At 48.9% G+C, this 20,489-nt stretch overlaps 10 protein-coding genes across 10 annotated transcripts; 4 read left to right on the forward strand and 6 right to left on the reverse strand.

Annotated features, from left to right (window-relative positions):
* Window positions 1-895: 895 nt before the first annotated feature.
* Window positions 896-2,786, forward strand: N7529_002808 (uncharacterized protein; the record flags this gene model as incomplete). Its single annotated transcript, XM_057238336.1, has 6 exons — window positions 896-1,036; window positions 1,122-1,201; window positions 1,248-1,428; window positions 1,481-2,029; window positions 2,114-2,420; window positions 2,488-2,786. The coding sequence occupies 6 exons, from the start codon at window positions 896-898 to the stop codon at window positions 2,784-2,786; spliced, it is 1,557 nt and encodes a 518-aa protein (XP_057100947.1).
* Window positions 2,787-2,956: 170 nt separating this feature from the next.
* Window positions 2,957-3,601, reverse strand: N7529_002809 (uncharacterized protein; the record flags this gene model as incomplete). The annotated part of the gene is made up of 1 exon (XM_057238337.1): window positions 2,957-3,601. One exon carries the CDS (start codon window positions 3,599-3,601, stop codon window positions 2,957-2,959), a length of 645 nt encoding a protein of 214 aa, XP_057100948.1.
* Window positions 3,602-4,454: 853 nt separating this feature from the next.
* Window positions 4,455-5,722, reverse strand: N7529_002810 (WD40 repeat domain-containing protein; the record flags this gene model as incomplete). The annotated part of the gene is made up of 3 exons (XM_057238338.1): window positions 4,455-4,500; window positions 4,539-5,389; window positions 5,450-5,722. 3 exons carry the CDS (start codon window positions 5,720-5,722, stop codon window positions 4,455-4,457), a joined length of 1,170 nt encoding a protein of 389 aa, XP_057100949.1.
* Window positions 5,723-5,792: 70 nt separating this feature from the next.
* On the reverse strand, window positions 5,793-6,242 carry N7529_002811 (uncharacterized protein; the record flags this gene model as incomplete). The annotated part of the gene is given in 2 exon segments (XM_057238339.1): window positions 5,793-6,008; window positions 6,021-6,242. 2 exon segments carry the CDS (start codon window positions 6,240-6,242, stop codon window positions 5,793-5,795), a joined length of 438 nt encoding a protein of 145 aa, XP_057100950.1.
* Window positions 6,243-7,459: 1,217 nt separating this feature from the next.
* On the forward strand, window positions 7,460-8,335 carry N7529_002812 (uncharacterized protein; the record flags this gene model as incomplete). The annotated part of the gene is made up of 2 exons (XM_057238340.1): window positions 7,460-7,878; window positions 7,987-8,335. The coding sequence occupies 2 exons, from the start codon at window positions 7,460-7,462 to the stop codon at window positions 8,333-8,335; spliced, it is 768 nt and encodes a 255-aa protein (XP_057100951.1).
* Window positions 8,336-8,726: 391 nt separating this feature from the next.
* On the reverse strand, window positions 8,727-10,741 carry N7529_002813 (WD40 repeat domain-containing peptidylprolyl isomerase; the record flags this gene model as incomplete). The annotated part of the gene is made up of 3 exons (XM_057238341.1): window positions 8,727-10,162; window positions 10,212-10,586; window positions 10,669-10,741. The coding sequence occupies 3 exons, from the start codon at window positions 10,739-10,741 to the stop codon at window positions 8,727-8,729; spliced, it is 1,884 nt and encodes a 627-aa protein (XP_057100952.1).
* A 232-nt stretch (window positions 10,742-10,973) lies between these two features.
* Window positions 10,974-12,784, forward strand: N7529_002814 (chaperonin-containing T-complex subunit CCT2; the record flags this gene model as incomplete). The annotated part of the gene is made up of 4 exons (XM_057238342.1): window positions 10,974-10,976; window positions 11,053-11,210; window positions 11,289-12,663; window positions 12,725-12,784. The coding sequence occupies 4 exons, from the start codon at window positions 10,974-10,976 to the stop codon at window positions 12,782-12,784; spliced, it is 1,596 nt and encodes a 531-aa protein (XP_057100953.1).
* A 1,075-nt stretch (window positions 12,785-13,859) lies between these two features.
* N7529_002815 (uncharacterized protein) lies at window positions 13,860-15,266 on the reverse strand (the record flags this gene model as incomplete). The annotated part of the gene is made up of 3 exons (XM_057238343.1): window positions 13,860-14,163; window positions 14,254-15,111; window positions 15,199-15,266. 3 exons carry the CDS (start codon window positions 15,264-15,266, stop codon window positions 13,860-13,862), a joined length of 1,230 nt encoding a protein of 409 aa, XP_057100954.1.
* Window positions 15,267-15,916: 650 nt separating this feature from the next.
* N7529_002816 (zinc-binding alcohol dehydrogenase family protein) lies at window positions 15,917-17,062 on the forward strand (the record flags this gene model as incomplete). Its single annotated transcript, XM_057238344.1, has 1 exon — window positions 15,917-17,062. The coding sequence occupies one exon, from the start codon at window positions 15,917-15,919 to the stop codon at window positions 17,060-17,062; it is 1,146 nt and encodes a 381-aa protein (XP_057100955.1).
* Window positions 17,063-17,629: 567 nt separating this feature from the next.
* On the reverse strand, window positions 17,630-19,698 carry N7529_002817 (MDR family MFS transporter; the record flags this gene model as incomplete). Its single annotated transcript, XM_057238345.1, has 6 exons — window positions 17,630-18,055; window positions 18,114-18,274; window positions 18,348-18,818; window positions 18,912-19,182; window positions 19,258-19,336; window positions 19,424-19,698. The coding sequence occupies 6 exons, from the start codon at window positions 19,696-19,698 to the stop codon at window positions 17,630-17,632; spliced, it is 1,683 nt and encodes a 560-aa protein (XP_057100956.1).
* Window positions 19,699-20,489: the final 791 nt, after the last annotated feature.

A 20,489-nucleotide genomic window follows, 5' to 3' on the forward strand; every position in this document is an offset into this window, starting at 1 on the left:
AAGAACTCCGCCCTGTCTCCGCACAAATTGGCAACACGACCCCCAATTCAGCTCTTTGGTGGTTAGGAGGAGCTGTTTCAGGGAATTTTATTTATCGCGCGAACTTTTCACACTGTAGACCGATACCCATATAAATCCAATCTCAATACATCTAATTTGTCGCCAACGGTGCCATTAGTTAACTGGACCTCCAATTCCTCGTACAAAACACCTAACTGAGCTTGTTATCGGGCACATGGAAGTAAATGGCCTTCTCTGTGTATGGTACGGAGTAGAGACCATCCACACTCTGTTATGGTTTCGTTACCAAACCTACCAGTCTGCCCACTGACACCGATGCAAATGCACTTCTCAAAGCTGATTAGACATTTCATTCGTGAAGCTGACAGTGGAGTCACTTCTCCGGGATATAGTTGCCCTCCTTTCGATTTCCCCGCTTAGACCCCGGACTCTCTCGGCCTTCTAGCCGACATCAGGTCGATATAACAGAATTCCGCGCAATAAATTCAAGTTTTGAAGTCATTCGCATTGTGATTATGGCTTTTGAACCCTATGAAGGCATTTCTCGTTTCTGACTCGCTACATATATCCCCAATATGGGGGATAGTGCCATAATCCAGCTTCCCCACGCCGATCCTACCCCAACCACTTCAATCAACTCCCGCTGATCCCGACGATCACATCCAAATTGTTGCGACCCCTGCACGCAGACGCACATAATGCAACCATGATTGGCTCGGCCCTAGCAAAGATGCTCTGCAATATTAGCTGCCGAATTTATAAGTGCAAGTTGCTTGCCCCTCTTTGCTGCGTGTTGCTGATTTCTTTTCTCAAGCAGCTCGCAGCTCCGAATTCAACCAAGCTTTTCCCTTGTTGATCGGCGAGGACTTGCATAATGGCAATTACATATGACGAGAAATCAACTGTGTCGCGGTTGTCCGATACTGAACGAGATCCAGATCTTAAAGGCTCACTTCTTGCGGCCGGCTTTGAGGATCCGGATGAAGGGCTGAGCGATGAAGAAAGGGCTGAGATTGTTGGTTATCCCTTGATCCCTCCTATCGGCCTAATAAGGCTACTTTGACGCCACAATTGCTGACTGGTGCACGAATACATTATAGGATCGGAAGCTATTGTGGAAACTCGATATCCGCCTAGTGCCATGGCTCAGTCTGCTTTATCTGGTTTCGTTTCTTGACCGGTAAGAATCCTTAGATCCTCAGATGTGCAAAAGCTAAATCGTCAAGGACGAACATCGGCAATGCGAAAATTGTTGGACTTCAGACAGATCTGGGCATGACAAATGCTCAATATAATGCGACACTGACAATATTCTTCGTTTCGTACTCGGTTTTTGAGCCCGTGACGAATGTCCTACTGAAACGTCTGCGCCCAAGCATCTTTATTCCACTCATCATGATGGCGTGGGTATGCAATTTCCTCTTCCCATACTTCTGCCTCCTACTGATAACAACAACAGGGCATCTGTATGACCTGCATGGGATTGGTACATAATTACGCCGGGTTAATGGCAGTGCGATGGTTCCTCGGTCTCTCAGAAGCAGGCTTATTTCCAGGAGTCGGTTATTTCCTCTCTTGTTGGTACAAACGGTCCGAATTTGGCGTACGAATGGCAATTTTCTTCTCTGCTGCTGCCTTGGCAGGCTCTTTTGGTGGGCTTCTAGCAGCAGCGATCGCGAAGATGGATGGCGTGGCCGGAAAGGCTGGATGGGCGTGGATTTTTATTCTGGAGGGACTGGTGACATTCCTGATTGGAATTGCATCGTTCTGGTGTGTCTATGATTTCCCCGACCAAGCAAGCTTCCTCTCCGAAGTTGATCGCAAGCGTGTCTTACGACGTCTTGCATTGGACCAGCAGTCCAGTGCGGAACATGAAGAGTTTAAGATGGATTATTTTTGGGCCAGTGTTAAGGATTGGAAAACCTATACTGGTGCAGTTATATACATGGGGGCCGATGGAGCGCTTTATGCCTTTTCGCTATTCGTGCCTACGATCATCAATGAATTGGTGAGTTCCATTACAGTCTGATGGGAGGCGTTGCGCTAACATTGCTTCTTAGGGTAATTAATTTGATCCGCTATACCTTTCGAGGGTCTAATATGCTTGTTTACTGACTTTGCTACTCTACAAGGCTACAGCTCCATTCGTGCCCAATTGCTCAGCGTCCCCCCGTACGCTGCAGCCGCAATTTTGACTGTGACTATTGGCTTCATTGCAGACCGTACACGGCAGCGTGGTCTCTGCAACATTGGTGTGTCATTTCTGGGAATGATCGGGTTCTCCATGTTACTTGGTTGCAAATCTGCCGGAGGACGCTACGCAGGAGTGTTCCTTGGAGCCATGGGTATCTACCCGGCCATTGCAAACACGATCTCTTGGACCAGCAACAACACTGAAGGTCAGTTCTGAGCCTGATCATGAGGTTACTTCAATCTATGGGAAACCCAACAATTAACATTGCCTAGGTGTATACAAACGAGGAGTCTCCTTGGGATTCATCATCGGTTGGGGAAACCTGAATGGAATTGTCTCGTCCAACATTTACCGTGATAACGACAAGCCGCGATACTACCCTGGCCACGGAGTAGTTCTCGGCTACCTGGTCGTGTTTTTATTTGGTGGATCTGTGGTGCAGTATTTCCTACTGCGGCGCGAGAACGCAAAGCGTCAGCGGGGCGAGCGTGACCAATGGATTGAAGGCATGGATCAGAGCCAAATCGAGTTGCTGGGTGATAAGAGACCGGATTTCATTTACACACTGTGAATAGCGGAGCAATCGAATGTAGGTCGTGATGGGCGGAGCCATCGTGGAATATATGAGGGGGAAGGAACAGAACAGTCAGAATCTTGACTCCACACATTTCACAGTGCGCCCAATAGATGGTTGTAGATCCTTGCGAACGGATTCATCGCAGCTGAAGTCCCCGTATTCTCTCATGCGCCCTTCTCATACCGGTTGATAATCTCCTGTCCCTTCTTGGGACCTCTCACAACGTGTCGACTAGCCCAACTCAGCACCTCTCCGGTCTCTGGTTCAATGCGGAATGAATAGGCTGTGCGATACATATCATTGATACAGAGGTGATTGCCCCTCGCATTCAATACCGTAGTCTCCTTCCCGGAATCGGTAGCCAGGACCAATGGAGGCACCGGTGCTGCCACAAACTCGCCAGGATCCTTCTGTGTAGCAGATTTTGATTGCTCCGCGGGTGGATGGGCATCGACATCAAAGTCAAAATCGTGGAACAGGTAGTCCGCTTCTTCCGGCCCCGGCGCGATCTTCACAAACCACACGCTGACACGTCCACTGTCGCTCCCCAAGCGCCAAATGTATTTCTTTGTCCAGCGAAGACCGGGTTGAACCGCGCCGATTCCAACATTGCTGGGGATTTCGCCTTCTTCGCAGTAAAGCCAGTCACGGTCGGAGGTTGTGGATGGGGGTTGGGCGGTGAAAGTTGCTGTACCGCGCAGCTCCCCGTTCAGGTCGAGGGGATTTTCGCTTCGAAGAGTGCGAGTCAATGTCCAGCGAGTATTGCTGAGGGAGGTTACTAGGGACGACAGAAGTTGGCGGGATGGCATTGTGGATGGAGGTTGTTAAAGGATAAATGTGGGGAGGGACACAATCCACTTTTTAGTTTCCACCATTTTGTATGTTTTGTCTCTGCATAAGTCTAGGGGATGGATAATTACACCCCCCTTTGTTTAACTACTGGGCATAAACGATGACTGCTTTCCTGACTGCTGTTCTGATTATCTCTATATATGCAAATGCACCACACCGAAGGGTGACCCCCGTTGGGGTAGGGAGGGGAGGAGGCTGATATGTACTAGTTATACGTTTCCACTTGCAAGACATGATCATGTCACCTCAAATATTCAAAAGTCCACCAGCTAGCTCTATCTGGAAATGACCTAATGTCCTAGCTTTTGTATGCCGGACCTCTTCAGAGGGGAGAGTGCACTCAATAATCGTGCAGGAAGGATCGAAATCAGCTTCACCATTTCCCACGCATGGAAACTTTCTTGAACCCTTCTATCAAACACGCTAGTATCCCTCTTTCTGGCAATTTATAGCCCTGGAGAGATTTAACCATGACTAAAAATGACATATGGCATAGTGGTTCATGGACACCGTCAGGATTGAGACATGGGGCACAGACGCCCCCTAATAGACCCTATTTGGCTTCGCCGAAAAGGTTGCGCCTCTTTGGCTTAGCGGGCAAATGACGTTTAAATTTAGTCTGATAGATATCCTTTAGAACTTCACCTGACGGGTACTTTGTACGTGATTTCCTAGCTTGTTGTCAATCATTCCTTCGAAGTATTGTTTATGTTTAATTTTTTGACTGTGATATATTTGCCTATGGATCTCACCGGTGTGTTCTTTGATACAGTGCCAAAAGACGTCGCTATGCAGTATCTCCAGACTGGATCATTCCTGAGAGTCAGGGTCCAGACTCGACCTGAGGAACAGCCCACTGCCACTGTCGTAGTCGTGAATGAAGTGTATGCAGACCACGTTAGGATGCTAGATGGCCGATACTCTAGGGGCAACCACAGAAGATTTTCGCCTTTCAATGTGATCCAGTGAGAATGAACATTGACGCTGTATCCGAATGGTTGTTGTAAAGCAGAAGAAAGGCCAGGTAATGTCACGATAGGGTCAGCAGATGCAAAGTCGAATGAGCCAACATCAGCATGGAGATAGCTCGAATTAGCCTTATCAAATTTAATCCTATCGGGATAATTGACCTCGAGCGTTAATGTGTATTTCTCGGTAGCCGAATCCCAGACCTTAACCGTGCGATCCATTGACCCTGAGGTGAGCCAGCTTCCATCCGGCGTCCAGGCAATCGATACCACCGACCTACTATCCCCTTTGAGGGTCGATATGCATTTCCCAGAAACCGAGTCCCAGACCCTAATCGTGTGATCGTTTGACTCTGAGGCGAGCCGGCTTCCATCCGGCGACCAGGTAACCGATGACACCGAACTAGTATGCCCTTTGAGGGTCGATATGCACCTCCCAGTAGCCGGATTCCAGACCCTAACCGTGCGATCATTTGACCCTGAAGCGAGCCGGCTTCCATCCGGCGACCAGGCAATCGAACAAATCTCATCAAAATGCCCCTCAAGGATCTGAAGACATGGACTCCAATCGCTGTCCATCACTGGCTCCTGGAGAACCCAGTCCGGTCTAGCATCTTGATAGCATGCCCTGGTCATACTTCCTGTGGGGCTGAAGAGAAGTGTTGAATAGTATACTTGCAGTGGGCTGCGTTCGATTGCTCGCCAGTGATATTGAATGAATCGAGAAGCATCCCGGACTCTCGTAGCAAATGCTTGTGACTTGACTGTTTTCTTTCGCTGTGGTATATTTCAGTTGCTGGAAACGTGAATCAACGAGCTATAGGGTTGAACACTAACTTGAGCAATGTCGTCAAGCTTGCGCATCGCTACAATGCCCTCTGAGACTCTGTCGAGGAGACTGATGGACTCGAGCCAGTAGAGAAAACCGCGTGTTAGAAATTCCTCGATTAATCCACCCTCCTGGGTGTCTTCTTTCGCACTCTCAGTGTCATGGCAATTTTCGAAGGGATCAACCCAGTATAGACATGAGTATCGTGCTCTTGCCAAAGGGTCAGGATCTGGGGGTGTCACATCATCAATGGAAACTCCAGGCGAATTGAGTCCATACATATCGCGTTTCAGCTTTGTTAATTCTTGTAGGGAACGTCGAAAAAGCGTGTGGTGTTCGGCTGCTCTTCCCTTAGTAAAAGTCATATCCGACGCCTTTTCGAGCAGAAAGTCTTTCCCGGGCCATTAGCGCGAGCAGCGGACACAGAGCAGCCGCTGGCGTCGACGGTGATATAGTCCCTAAGATGGGTGTTGGGTGGTCGGAGTATCGCTCCGCGAGGTGTCGCAGGTTATTGATGACAATCGGGTCTGCGGCTGTTTCTCGCTGCCGCCTTCGCGACTGCTCAGTCTAGATGATCACCAGTTGCTGTACGGCACACTGCACAATCTGGAGCAGGCCTCTTTCACGGGCCGTGTTTTCGATGATGGCATTTATAATCTGGGCGAATAAGCCATTATTTTGGTGTGGGAATATTTCGACTTCCGATAATGCGTTGTGTAGGCTGTGGAGCGACGGTAGATCTGGCAGAGCGGACAGGACATTTTGCAGGGCAAGCCAAGGGAGTCGGCCGAAGGGATCCATCCTGTCTTGTTTGTTGGGGCAAGGATAGAGATGGATTTAGGAAAGATGAGAGGCCTGGCGATCTAGATCAGGGAGGTTCGCTCGAGTCTCGTAGCTTCATACCTCCTGAGCAGGTCGATCCACTCGGGGGTACGACCGTACGACAAGCTCAGCAGGAGATTCGCGAACTGGAATCACGCTATAGTAGTGGGGGCCAGAAAATTAATCGTGTGTTTGTTGGTGAAGGTGTGATTTCAAGACCGAATTTACGGCCCAGTGTAGACTATCGTCGCTAGCGTATAAACCTGGCCCTGGGACCTAGGTACGGGGTATGTAGATGCAATTCGCAACCGAAGAATTAGCCGTATCAACAACAAAAAAAACCTCCCTGTCGTCTTGCTTGCTTAGCCGGGCGCATTTGGCGTTCTTCTTCGGGTTGGACAGATGTGTTTATGTATGAATGTATGTATTCTGTAAACATACATATGTACAATGTATTTCAATATGCCAATATATGGACAACCCCGTGCATAGAGACAGATATTGGACTAATCAAGAACACGGCATCAACCATTCCATTAATTACCATATTGTCGCACCTAGTGCGGAGTACGTAACACACTCAGGGTCCCAAATAACCTCAAACGTGGGTGGGGTTATCCTTACTGCATCCAGCCCGGGTATGATCTGAGACCTGGGCTGGACTGGGCTTGGCTGATCTTGATCATCTCTAAACCGGTCCATGAGATAAAATTGTATCTAAGATCTGGCAGGTGTCAGAATGTTGGATGGAATGTGTCAAGAATCCCACGTTAGCCCGGTTGCGGAAATTTAGCCGGATGCGAGGTACCTTTTCTCCGCAAGTAGGCTCTAACTCGATATAATAAAATTGTAATTTAAATTAAACGGGACCAAAAACAATATAACTATGTAACGGTAAGATTAAATAGTTCTCAGGCCCCCATACATATTTAATAAAAGGAAAAGCAAACCGAGCAAAAAAGAAGAAAAGGGCGAATCCGGCATCGTTCGGGGCGAGACTAGACCCAAAACCATCGTTCGCCTCGCTTTAATCTCTTTGCGTGTTTCTCCCCTCTTTGTCTTTCTTTCTCTTTTCTGGTCTATTCCCAGATCGCAATATGGCCCACTGAGATTATACTAACACAGGGCGACTTGACCGGAAATCACAACACGCGATTCGAAACGAAACAAAGGGAAAATAGGAACAACCCGCCATCATGTCGACGCGCCTCCCAACCATTCTTGCCCTCCTTCTGGCCCTGTCAATATCGGTTCTATCCGCCAGCATCCTGCCCACCTCCGCCTCGAGCACATTCCCACAATGCGGCCTGACTTGCGCAGTCCTGACAAGCGCACAAACGTCTTGTGAATCAGGGGACGCCGCTTCATGGACCTCATGCTTCTGTCAATCGGCGCTACTCACCGGTCTCAAAACATCCGGAAGTATATGCTCCTCTTGCAGTTCCGGTGATCAAACCCTCCTCTCCACTTGGTACAACAGTTACTGCAGCTCCGGCGGTACCACCACTGCAGCTGCGGCCACAACTACTTCCTCCGCTGCGGCCGGCGCAACCTCAACCACCGCTTCCAAGTCCACTACTAGTAACTCTACCACCGACACGGAGAACAAGTCTTGGTATGTCCTCGTGTCCATTCATACCATCCAATTCGACTCTTTACCCATGTCTACATCTATCCACGCACCCATACATACACACATCAAATCCAGCTAACCAAAATGCAGGTGGAGTACACATTACCGCTGGGTGGTCATGCTCATCGTCCTTTTGATTGGGTTCTCCCTAATCGGCGCATTCGGCGTATGGCTTAAACGGCGTTACGATGCAAAACGGCCAAACCTCTACCATGGCGGTAGCAGTGGTGCGCTGAGCACTGCGTCTCCACCTGGTCCCCGAGACGCAGCATGGGGTCCTGCACCTGTCGCTGCAAACTCGGCACGCAGTCTGCCTTCTGGGTCTGTGGCCAGCTCACGGTCTAACATTGCCAAATCGAGCACGCCTGTTCCGGGGACAAGGACCAGGTTGACGAAAATCGAGCAAATTCCTGGGGATGTGGAAACTAGGCAGGTTTAGAAGAGTTGATTGGACATTCTTCTTTTTAATACTTGAATTGGTTATTGCCATATTACGCATTTATGGGCGTTTGATGGAAAACTATGCGCTGTCTTTGATCTGGTCTTTTTTCCCCTTGATATTTTCTGATGGTTTGTGCTGTTTTGTTTACTTGGATGGAGTTGGAAATGCGATTTTTCTTTTTGTCTTTAGATGGTTTGTCTGCTTTGACAACGGCCATTTTTTTAGGTGGATATCTATCTCCCTATTCCCCTTCGAACCAATCAAGTTTGGAGGGACAGTACATAGTACAACGCGTGCGCGCATTCCATGATTCTCCTCCATATACACATTCATACATATAAATTTAAACATTAGAAAGCCGGGTGTATTCTAAATACAGCCGATCCAATCAAGAGATGCTGATACTGACAATCTTGATATCGACCTCGGGTTTCTCCTTGTGTGTTCGGCAGTTCTCAATCTTGTGCACAACGTCCAGTCCCTGCACCGCACGTCCAAAGATGGTATGCTTCTGGTCCAGCCATGGTGTCTTTTCGGTGGTGATGAAGAACTGACTGCCGTTGGTGTTGGGCCCTGCATTCGCCATGGACAGCGTGTACGGTCTATCGTGTTTGAGCACGGAGAATTCGTCCGCGAACTCACCGCCCCAGATGGACTCGCCGCCAGTTCCATCACCTTGAGGGTCACCGCCCTGGATCATGAACTTTCGGATCACACGGTGGAAGATGGTGTTGTTGTAATATCCTTGTCGGGCATGCGTCACGAAATTCTCCACAGCGCGTGGTGCCGCTGACGGATACAAGCGCAAGTGAATATCACCGTAAGTTGTGTGTAGAATTGCGGCGGTTCCTGTCTCCGGGGCTTTCGTGGGTGCCGCGCCTTTGTCGGATGATGACTGGGTGGGCTTCTCATTTTGCACGTCACGGGAGGACTTGGAAATCTCCGTCTCATTGGTGAACATATAGAAACGCACCTTTGCAAATCCAGTGGCAAGAAGAATCGGATCGCGTTCTTCGGCTTCTTGAAGGAGCGGATTGCTGCTTGCGGCCATTGAAACGGTGACAACGCCCTTGCGTTGCGGTTGACCTTGATATAGCGCGAGGTTGAGAGCACGGAAGGGTTCTTCGCGGCCGTAAACGCGGACCACGCGATTCGTGTATGTGTTGATGCACTTCACGCCATAGAGGGATCCGTAGAGCAGGAAGTGTCCTGATTCATCAAAAGTGACGTTTACTTTGTTGCGGGTCGCTTCGCTTTCGATTTCGCGCTCGACGCCCAGGCGGCGTCCAAACTCCACTTCATCCAATGCGTACGGCGCCGTTCCGGCTTGCTGCATTTCTGTGATAGTGGCTATTGACTCGTCATATGTGCGGTAAAGTTTTCCTGTGGCGAAGTCGAAGACGCGGACCTGCCGGTCTGGGAAGGAGACTGTAGCGAAGTGCTCGCCAGATGGGGAGATCGTGATGGCTGTCGGGACCGATTTGGCTTTCTTGAATGCAAACAGATTTGTTGAAGACTTCAGCTCGAAGACGTTGTCGGGTTTCTCGAAAGTTCCGTCTCCCGCTCTCCAATATTCAATCATGCCTGATTCATCGGCTGAGATAACGCAGTCGAATGCGTTGTTGAACGCTAATGATACAACCGGGCTACGGTGGATTGATTTCAAAGTATGTAATGGCTTCGAATTCTCGCCACGTCCATCAAATACTTCAATTGTGCTGCTTGACTCGTCTGTCACGGCAAGAAGTGGTAGCGATGCTCCGCGCTGGTGTACCCAGCAAACACATCGAGGTACGAAGTCCAGTGTATACATCGACAATAAATCTATCCTCGTCAGTAAATCTTTTAAGGACAGACCAAAGTCTCAACTTACCAAATGTGATGACATCAAATATCTTTACTGTCTTGTCCAACCCTGCTGTGGCAAAACTGCGACCATCGGCGCTAACAGTCGCGCTCCGAATCTCACCTGGGTGAGCTCGGAATTCCTTCACGAATTCGATGCCTTCCGCCATCTTCTTCCAAAACTTGACAAATCCATCCACAGAGCTGGTGATCACAAAGTCGGTATAGGGTGCAACGGTCACGAACGATAATTGATCCTTGTGCATCAGGGATTTCGAGTACTTCGCGGAAACAGGTAGCGCATTGACGTAAACTTTCTCGAAAGGAAGCTTGCGCCTTTTCTTCTTGGGCGCTACCTCGGAGGGCAGCGCAGGACCGAAATCATCGTCAGACGAATCATCACCTAGTTATCGCATATAGTTAGGATATCTCCAGTTTGATTCGAGGAAGCGGTCTGGACAAGAACCAGGATGTGGACGACTCACTGTTCTCGTCCTCGGCAGAGGAACGGGGCCGTTTATTTGCAGGAGGCAGAGCGACTTCTTCAACGCTAGCCATTGTCGATCTTGAAGAGAAATCAATCCAATTACTGCAATGGGAGTGTCGAAGACAAAATGGAAACGTCGCGATGCATCGCGGGCGGTGATGGGTAGCAGCCAATCAGAAGCTTGGACCAATCGTGCGGCGGATTTTCTCCTTTCCCTCACCCCACTGTTGACAAGAGAAGTTGCTTCAACCTTTCCAGCGAGACATTTGATCTTTGGTCGATTGCCTTATTACGCTGGTCATCATGGTATGTCCTGCCCAATACACTCATGTACAGTTGGGAAAAATATGTGTGCCTGTTGACTAATTTCCACCCCTCTTAGGCATCCTTCGGCAATCCCACACAGATCTTTGGCGACGATGTCATTGAGGAGAAGGGCGAGAATGCCCGTCTGTCGGCCTTTGTCGGTGCTATCGCCGTCGGAGACCTGGTGAAGAGCACCCTTGGCCCCAAGGGAATGGATAAGATTCTGCAGTCTGCGTACGTTGGGGAGAGCTATCGAGATCGATAATACTACGTGCTATGACCCCCGAAATACTGACACAATTGTCTTGACAGGTCTACAGGAGATATTCTCGTGACGAACGACGGTGCTACAATTCTCAAATCCATCGCTTTGGATAACGCCGCGGCCAAGGTTTTGGTCAACATTTCCAAGGTGCAGGACGACGAGGTGGGTGATGGAACCACATCGGTCACCGTTCTGGCCGCCGAGCTGCTGCGCGAAGCAGAGCAGCTTGTTGCCAAGAAGATCCACCCCCAGACTATTATCGAAGGTTACCGGATAGCCAGTAAGGCCGCTCTTGCCGCTCTCGAAGCTTCAGCAGTCGACCGTAGCCAGGACCCCGAGGCTTTCCGCAAAGACTTGCACGCAATCGCCCGCACAACACTCAGCTCTAAAGTACTGGCACAAGACCGGGACCACTTCGCGCGTTTGGCCTGTGAGGCCGTTCTGCGTCTCAAGGGCTCCACCGACCTTTCCCACATTCAGATCATTAAGAAGGCCGGTGGCAAGCTGAACGACTCCTACCTCGATGAGGGCTTCATCATGGACAAGAAGATTGGTGTCAATCAGCCCAAGCGATTGGAGAACGCCAAGATCCTGGTCGCCAACACAGCAATGGACACAGACAAGGTCAAGATCTTCGGTGCACGAGTCAAGGTCGAATCCACTGGTAAGCTGGCTGATTTGGAGAAGGCCGAACGTGAGAAGATGCGTCAAAAGGTCGAGCGCATCAAGTCTCACGGTATCAACTGCTTCGTCAACCGTCAGCTCATTTACAACTGGCCCGAGCAACTGTTCACCGAGGCCGGCATCATGACCATCGAGCACGCCGACTTCGACGGTATCGAGCGTTTGGCTCTTGTCACTGGCGGCGAAATCGCCTCCACTTTCGATCACCCCGACCAGGTCAAGCTGGGTGGATGTGATTTGATCGAGGAGGTGATCATTGGCGAAGACACTCTGATCAAGTTCTCCGGTGTGGCTGCCGGTCAAGCCTGCACCATTGTTCTGCGCGGTGCCACCGAGCAGCTTCTGGATGAGTCCGAGCGTTCACTTCACGATGCTCTGGCCGTCCTCTCGCAGACTGTCAAGGATCCCCGTGTCACCCTGGGCGGTGGGTGTGCCGAGATGGTGATGTCCAAGGCCGTCGAACAGGCTGCACAAAACACCACTGGCAAGAAGCAGCTCGCTGTTGACTCTTTCGCTCACGCTCTCAAGCAACTCCCCACCATTTTGGCCGACAACGCCGGTCTGGACTCCAGTGATCTGGTGACTCGTCTGCGCCAGGCTGTCAACAACGGCATGACCAGCTCCGGTTTGGACCTTTTGACGCCCGGTGGTGGCATTGCGGATATGCGTGAGCTCGGTGTGGTGGAGGCCTATAAGTTGAAGAAGGCGGTTGTTTCATCTGCTTCGGAGGCAGCTGAGGTATGTTACACTTGGTCTCGGTCTGCTTTTATTAATGAATTACGTGCTAATATTCGTCCAGCTTCTCCTGCGAGTGGACAACATTATCCGCTCCGCTCCCCGTCAGCGCACCCGGATGTAATAGACATGATAGTGATGCCATGGTTGATGATTCATCTCTGTACCCTTTTGAAGGAACTAAAAAAAATGTGCAATAGAAGTTCAATCACGTACATGATATACATTCAGCTGTGTAGTGTGCCACCTCGTAGTACTATGTCTATTGTATCGGCGTATTAGAAACTTTGGGATCATTTGCTATGATCCTTACACTCGCGCACCATTTTGGTTCCGCACAAGGTGTTGTGTCAGCAGCAGATAAACTAAATATACAGGAGCTAAATTACTGAGATTTCACTGGCCCAGATATGGGTTTGCCTCTCAAATGACATTCATGATATCTGAAGGCTGTACAGATTGTTTAAACTGACAACAACAACTAATAAAATGTCCTAGGCATACCAAGTACATCTTCAAACCATTGGTCATTTCCCAAATCCATAGACTGCATCCAGGCCATCTGATCTAGATCCGGCATATGACTACTGTGACCTTCATTCTGACATGGCTTTGGATCACCGTCTTGGATCTGAGAAGACATGTTCCACCGAGCTTCAGCCCACACCCGAGATTTGGACAAAAGCTTGGATAAAAACTTCAGTAGATGGTCGTCGCACTGAAGTTCCGGCTCCTTACTGCTCAGATCGAGTTTCTGAAGCATAAAGTCCATCGTCGATAGTAGGTTGACTGTGTTTCGCACCGCTTGGCAATCCCAATCTGGGTCTCTAAGTGTTGAAAGATATTTTAAGAGTGTAACACTCAGAATCATCTGTGACCAAAAATGAAAGGGTTGACCAACGAGTTTTGCGCAGGGGATATTGTAGAAGTTGTCCAGCCACGATTTGATGTTCTCGACGGACTGCCATAAACAATCAAGGCGTTCAAATCCCAGTAGGATCCCACCGTCACCCCTTCGTCCAGCTAAATCTAGAGGAAGAGCATCTTGACTGATTGAATACGCTAGCTGATTGATGTATAATTCGACGTATTGCGCGTGTGTGTTGAGAATATCTACATGTCAAACCCGGGTTCACCCCAGGTGAAGGTATTAGCCATCCTGCGGTAAAGGGGAATTGCAACATTCTTCACCCGAGAAACTACTTACCAATCTGTTGGTGATCTGCACGAAACGACGATCTTAACGCATGTAGCTGCCTTCGCAAAGTCTTCAGATATAATATGCGGGGAGCTGAGGCCGTAGAACCTGTCCCTGCGCGAGCACAATTTGTCTCGTCCTGCTGTCGGACATCATCCGCTCTTTGCTTCAACAATTGCAAGCGTGTTTGAGCGACAAACAATTCATCGGCGGTGCATGACTTATTTATGGTGAGAACTCGAAGCGCCTCTTCCATCTGCGGGGTCCATCGTAAAGCATCTTGACGCCCAAGGTGTGACGAAATACTACAGATAGTCATATGTCAGTATTGCTTACTGCTTGGAGTTATTATTAAAGTATTTAAGTGGATAAAAGTTAAGAAAGGCCATGCGCACTTGGAGCTCAAAATGAAACATGCCAGTACCGCCCGCTGCCTTTCCAACAAGCCGTATGGCGTTTCGTCGCCGAGATTGGAACCATCTTCATCAGCCCGCCCCTGGGTGATAGTCATCATAAGTTGTGCGTCTGGCGAGGAAGGTTTGAACAACCGCATATCATATATCATTGAGATCGCGAGCATCATGAGACGAGAGATCAGGTCTGCCCTACCAAGAAACGCGTCAGTGCTCCATGCTAGATAAGTCAGTGTTCCAAGCAACAGGTCGATATTTGACTCGACTTTGATCAAGGCAGATGTGAATAGAAGATGCTTCAGTTTCTCTGATTGAGTTAATCTTTCCTGTGTTGAGAATGTGGTAACAGTGTGAATGGCCTGGAACAAGAATGGCCGGTTTTGGCGGAGATACCAGCTCGTCATGTCTGGGGTAAGATTAATGAAGGGGAAAGATGGCAGCATGCGAGATCGGAAGAAATTAAGCCGTTCGTCTGTTTGATTTGGCGATAGAGGATATGGATGAGCCATGAATACTGTATTTGGATTCGGCGACACAGCGGCAATTGAGTTTGTCGAGTATATATGCCCCTCATTGAACCCCAGATTGGTGCTCGTGGGGGTAGTCAGGGAGGTGGCTGACGACATGCTTTCTCCATTAAGAGAAGGTGGTTGTAGGATGTTGATTGAAGACCCAGAACCACCCGGGGAACTAATAAAACATTGCATCGCAGATAACAAGCTCTCCATCTTGTCCTCCAATCGAGCGATGCGTGTATCGGACACATCGGTTGGGTTTGTTTGAGTATTACGCTTGCGAACCGACTCTGATGATTCACACCATTTCCCAAGGCGAACGCATCTAGTAAATAATAAGCTTTATTTCAAATATTGACCGTTTTATATCAACAACCTCTCGCAATTATCGCCATTTGCAGAACGCACACACCGGCACTTTGCCTTGTAGCAAGGGGTGCAAGCCTGACCGTAGGTGCTAGAGGGTTTTGATCTCTCCATAGTGATAGTGATAGGCAGGACAGGCTATGATAGATGCTCAGGATACCTCGATGGAGATGTAGGTGACCGACCACCTGGGGGCCACTCCGGAACTACCGATATTCCGCGTCAAACGGTACGAACAAAACGAATGCCGCCGGATTTTCCACTCCGATGTCCGTTTACAACATTGTCTGTATCAGTCATTATATCTTCACTTGGACTCGTGATCCATCAACCCTGGGAAAGAAGGCCTTGGGCATTGATAACAGGTGTAGTTGGGATCATGATCTACACCGCTTGGAATAAAGGGCTAAGTCCCGTCGGCTGTTTATCTTGAATATTCTCTTCCAGTATTGGAAGACGAGCCGGGAATAACGGTGAATTGATGCCGCTCGGGTCAAATTGAATTATCAAAATGAATTATTCGAGTTGGCGTAGCGTCTCAACCGGACCTCAACCGGACTTCAGTTCTTGGATTGCCGTACAAATTCCGTATGTTGTATGCACCCACTTTGCATCCCTGAATTTCATAGAGTTCTCAGATACTCACATATATATATAACTTCGCTCAAGTCTTCGGACGCTTTCGCTTTTGCTGCGTGTCTCTCCTGTGCACATCGTCGGGTCTAATTGGTGCTGCTTCGTATTATTCCATTACTTTCTCCGAAATGGCACCACTGAACCAGGCGGCTTGGATTCCCGCCAAAAAGGTCCTGCCATTTGAAGTCGGCGATGCGCCCTACACGCGCCCTGGGTCGGGCCAGGTCGTGGTCAAGAACCTCGCCGTGGCCATTAACCCTTTCGACTGGGTGCTGCAGTACATTGGTCCAGCGCTTGCTAGCCATATCAGCTATCCTTTCATCTTTGGTACCGATGTTGCTGGTGCAGTCGTCGAGATTGGCCCCGATGTGGAGCGTTTCCGCGTGGGTGACCGAGTCTGCGGTAGTGCTGCGGCCATTGCGAAAGAGGTCAACAGCCCGGCCGAAGGAGCGTTCCAGCTCTATACAGTAATGCGACAGAACATGTTAACGCCGATTCCACCCAACATCACCGATGAACAGGCCTGTGTCTTGGGGCTAGGTCTCGGGACTGCAGCGTACGGTCTCTTCCACTCGAATTATCTGGGCCTCGACTTGCCTCAGAACCCGGCACCTACCAAAGCTGTGGGCAAATCAGGCTCACTGCGCACTGTAATTATCACTGGCGGTGCTTCGAGTGTTGGTAGCAACGCCGTTCAGCTTGCTGTGGCCGCTGGCTACCAAGTCTTGTCTACGTCATCTCCCAAGAACTTTGACTATGTCAAGGGTCTTGGTGCCGCTCAAGTCTTCGACTACAGGAGCAAAACATTAATCAAGGATCTCCTTGGTGCTTTGAAAGACCACGAGCTGGTCGGTGCCTACACAATTGGCAATGGTGCCGTTAAGACATGCACCGCAGTTATGAAGAAACATGATCCTAAACTCACCCGGAAGCTCATTGCCGTGGCAGGCGCCATCATACCTGCGGAGAAGCTTACCACGTTTGTTGGCAAGGGTACTTACTTCATGGGCATGATGGGCGGTATGGTTAAATCGGCTGGGACGCGCATGAGAACCGGGGTCGAGGCCAAATTCATCCTCGTCAACGGCCTAGTTGACCCCGCTAGCGTCGTCTCTCATATCTACACGAATTTCCTGCCACAGGCACTTGAACAGGGCCAGTTTGTGCCCGCTCCTCCTCCGTATGTTGTGGGCAAGGGGCTGGACAAGATTCAAGAGGCTCTCCATCTTCAGAGAATGGGTGTATCCGGAAAGAAGCTTGTTGTGACGCTTTAGCTTAGTGACAAACAAAATCTAGTGTTGAGGATGGAATTCAATCAAAGCAAGACAGTAAATCGATTATATATTTATGCAATATACTCTATCACTACACTTTCCTTACAGCACTGTGCGTAAGACAGTCATTCGCCTCGCTAGGTAACCTTGGAAACAGAATTCTCTCACTAGGGTATATCTTATGGATGAAGAAAGACATGTACATTTGCAAGGAGGTAAGCGGTCCCGGTAGAGCAAAAGAAGGACAGGCAGGGAAGACACCCAGGTGATCTCTACGCCCAGCTATGCATCCATGTTTAGGGCGAGCCACCGCGCCTCGGGCGCTGTGTAATATATAATAATGATTGGTTTAAACTGCCTGTGGAAGGTTTTGTCTAAAAAAATGCAATCTGCTCAAAAAAAACAACAGTGGAATATAAAGCTATTTCCTGGAGGTGACCCAGGAATTGAAAGTACCGAAAACGACCACCGTGTCGGTAGACATGCAACCGTATCAGCAGATGATGACAGGAAGACGAATTAAAAAGCTCCCTTTCCCAATCTATTGCTGATCACAAACCTCTGCATTTAACCAATCACTGCCGAGTCTTTATCATCGCTGCCAGTAGACTTGTCAGTAATGATCTGAAGCTCCTTGACCTTCCGGATGTCCTTCCATCCAAGTCCTGGAGAGAATACCAAGACGGCCACGCTGACAGCAATGCCAAGGTACATGACTTTGTCAATGCTTTTCGCATACGCGGCAAGCACAGCGTTTAACTCGGAGCCAGACACTAGGTCACGGATGGAGCGGACTCCAGCATTGAGAATAGCGTCTGGAGAAACATTAATTTGTGCAGCGCGTTTTTGAAGCTCTGAACGAAGGCTATTGCTGAAAATAGCGTTTGCTGCAATTAGAGAGGTGGCAGCACCTATGTTTTGCCAGAAGATGATAATAGCCATGGCAAGAGGGATCTGCTCTGAAGCCACGAGGCTTTGTATAGCGATGTAGGGCTAAATCGAAGATATATATTAGGTGAAGGGGTCATTGTATGACTGATATCAAACTTACAGCCGCAGTCGTGCAGCCGCTTCCAACACCGTAGAGAATTTGGTACCCAATCCATCTTGCAATCGGAGAAGTCGTGCTTAATGTCGACAAGAGTCCATAGCCAATAGATGATATCACACCCCCCGCCAGAAGGAATGGGAGATAGTAGCCCAAAACAGAAACTATTTGGTATCGGCGATGGTCAGTGAACATAGAAAATTTGGGGAGGCCAAATCCGCCATTTGAAGTACTTACTCAAGGTACCTGAGATCATGGTAAACACAACGATACCGAGGGTAATTGGGAGCATGTGAATACCACTCATTACAGGCGTGTCATCGTGGATTGCCTGAAAATAAATTGCGATATAGAAATCAGCCACAAGAACACTGGATAAGCTGAAGAACATTGTCATTGCAGCCGACCAAATAACTCGGTGTTTGAGCATGGCCAATGGCACCATGGCATTGTCTCCTTGGCGCCACTCCCAAGCAATGAAGACAGTGAAGGTGGCGCCAGCGCCGACTAGCAAGCCTATGACAACTGAACTGTCCCAGGGATATTGGTTCCCGCCAAACTGAAGCCCCAAGAGGAACATGACGACCGCTGGGCAAATTAGCATGAAACCTGGGAGATCTAGAGCCTTGATGGCAGAGCCAAGAATCTGCAGAGGCGGGTCCTTGGGTTTGGGCTCGGGAATTGTGTTGAAGAGGAGGAATCCGCTGACTATTACCCCCAAAAGGGAGATTAATATAAAAACCTAGCATAAGGAACGTCAGCCTCTTGGAGATCTCCAATGTAAGAAATGGAATATCGTACACCAACGCCAGGACACATTGGTGGTAAATGCGCCTCCAATGATGGGCCCCGTTGCAAGGCCTACCTGGCCCATGCCCATGTTGAGTCCCATGAAAAGCGCCTGTTTCCGTGGTTGGAGGACGGCGGAAATGGTTGTTACCGCACCGTTGGCCACTCCGGCAGACCCAACACCCGCGATAACACGGCCGATGATGAACATGGTGGACGAATGAGCTGCTCCGCATATGGCAGACCCAAGTTCGAAGATGACGAAGAAAACAAGAAAGGTCCACTATATGTTGAACGTGTGAGAATTTACTTTTCATGTGATCACGATGGGTGAGCCATGACGTGAACCTATACATACCTTGATGGAAAAGCGACTGTAAATCTTGCCACTTAAGGGCTGAAATGCTGCACTTCCAAGCTGATAGGCGCCACCATACCTGGACAAGATGGACAAGATGGATCAGCAGCTTGTAAAAAAAGCTACCAGCAGTTATGGCCCAGAAAATAAATAAATGAGCACTTACCAACCAACGTCTACCAAGGAGTCAAACTGGGAGGTGATGGCCGGAGTGGCCGTGGAAATGACAGCAAGGTCAAGAAAGAATAGGAAATAGGCCAGAGTAACTGATGTGAGAATAAGGGTGACCGCCAGGCCGGAAGCATACTGGGGCTTAAGCTCTTCATCATCGCTAGAGGCACTGTTCTCGCCGCCACGTTGCTTTGCTTCCGAGTGCTTCTGTCGATTATCGAACGAATCTTTGGAAGACTCATCCAAAGTAGAAGATCTTGTCTCGGCCATTGCAGGATCCGAGTTCTAGTCAAGTGCTACGGGTGACGGACTTGGTGTGCTGGTGTGGTATTGTGATGACTACCCAATCATGATTATAAGTATCGTAGACTCAATTTCATTTCAAAGTTCTGTTAATTATATATACGCTGCAATCGTCTCTCGAATTCAGACTTGATAGAACAAAGCGGAGTTTCCCTCCGAAATCCGAACTGGATCAGCGACTTCCTTCACCTACATCTCTCCGTCGGATTTGGGACGGAGTTGTGGGGATGAGTCGGAGTCTGCCTTCCAGAACCCACAGCGTATCTCGGTCTAAGCCTTAATACTAACCTTGGAAGATGAGACAGCTGGATTAGACGTGGGATCACTACAAGTTTCGTGGCGGAAGTTGCTAAAATGAATCTTAGCCTGCATTGATCCAAATGGCGGAATGGTACATTAGCTGAGGCATGTTGTAGCCATATTTCCAGCGCTCATATGAGTAATAGAGGCGTTGGAAGGTGAGCCGAGCAAACTACATATCTAGTCACTTACTCAACTACATCCTATGCGTCTGTAGCCGTCTCACCACCATAATTTTGACTGTCAAGTATCTTTTATATTCGAATTACATACAAAAGGTACCTGCTCTACACTTTCTCTTTTTCCTCTATCCATGTATCTAATAGCAATATAGCCTTGACTTCATAACACAAAGAATATTAATGATTTAAATAAACTAGAACATAATTAGAATACAATTTAATAGTATGGATAATTTAATTACTCCTACATATGTATCTGGTTTAAATTATGATAGG

The sequence above is a fragment of the Penicillium soppii genome (assembly GCF_028829465.1).
Source record: "Penicillium soppii strain IBT 18220 chromosome Unknown utg000003l, whole genome shotgun sequence".
NCBI lineage: Eukaryota > Fungi > Ascomycota > Eurotiomycetes > Eurotiales > Aspergillaceae > Penicillium > Penicillium soppii.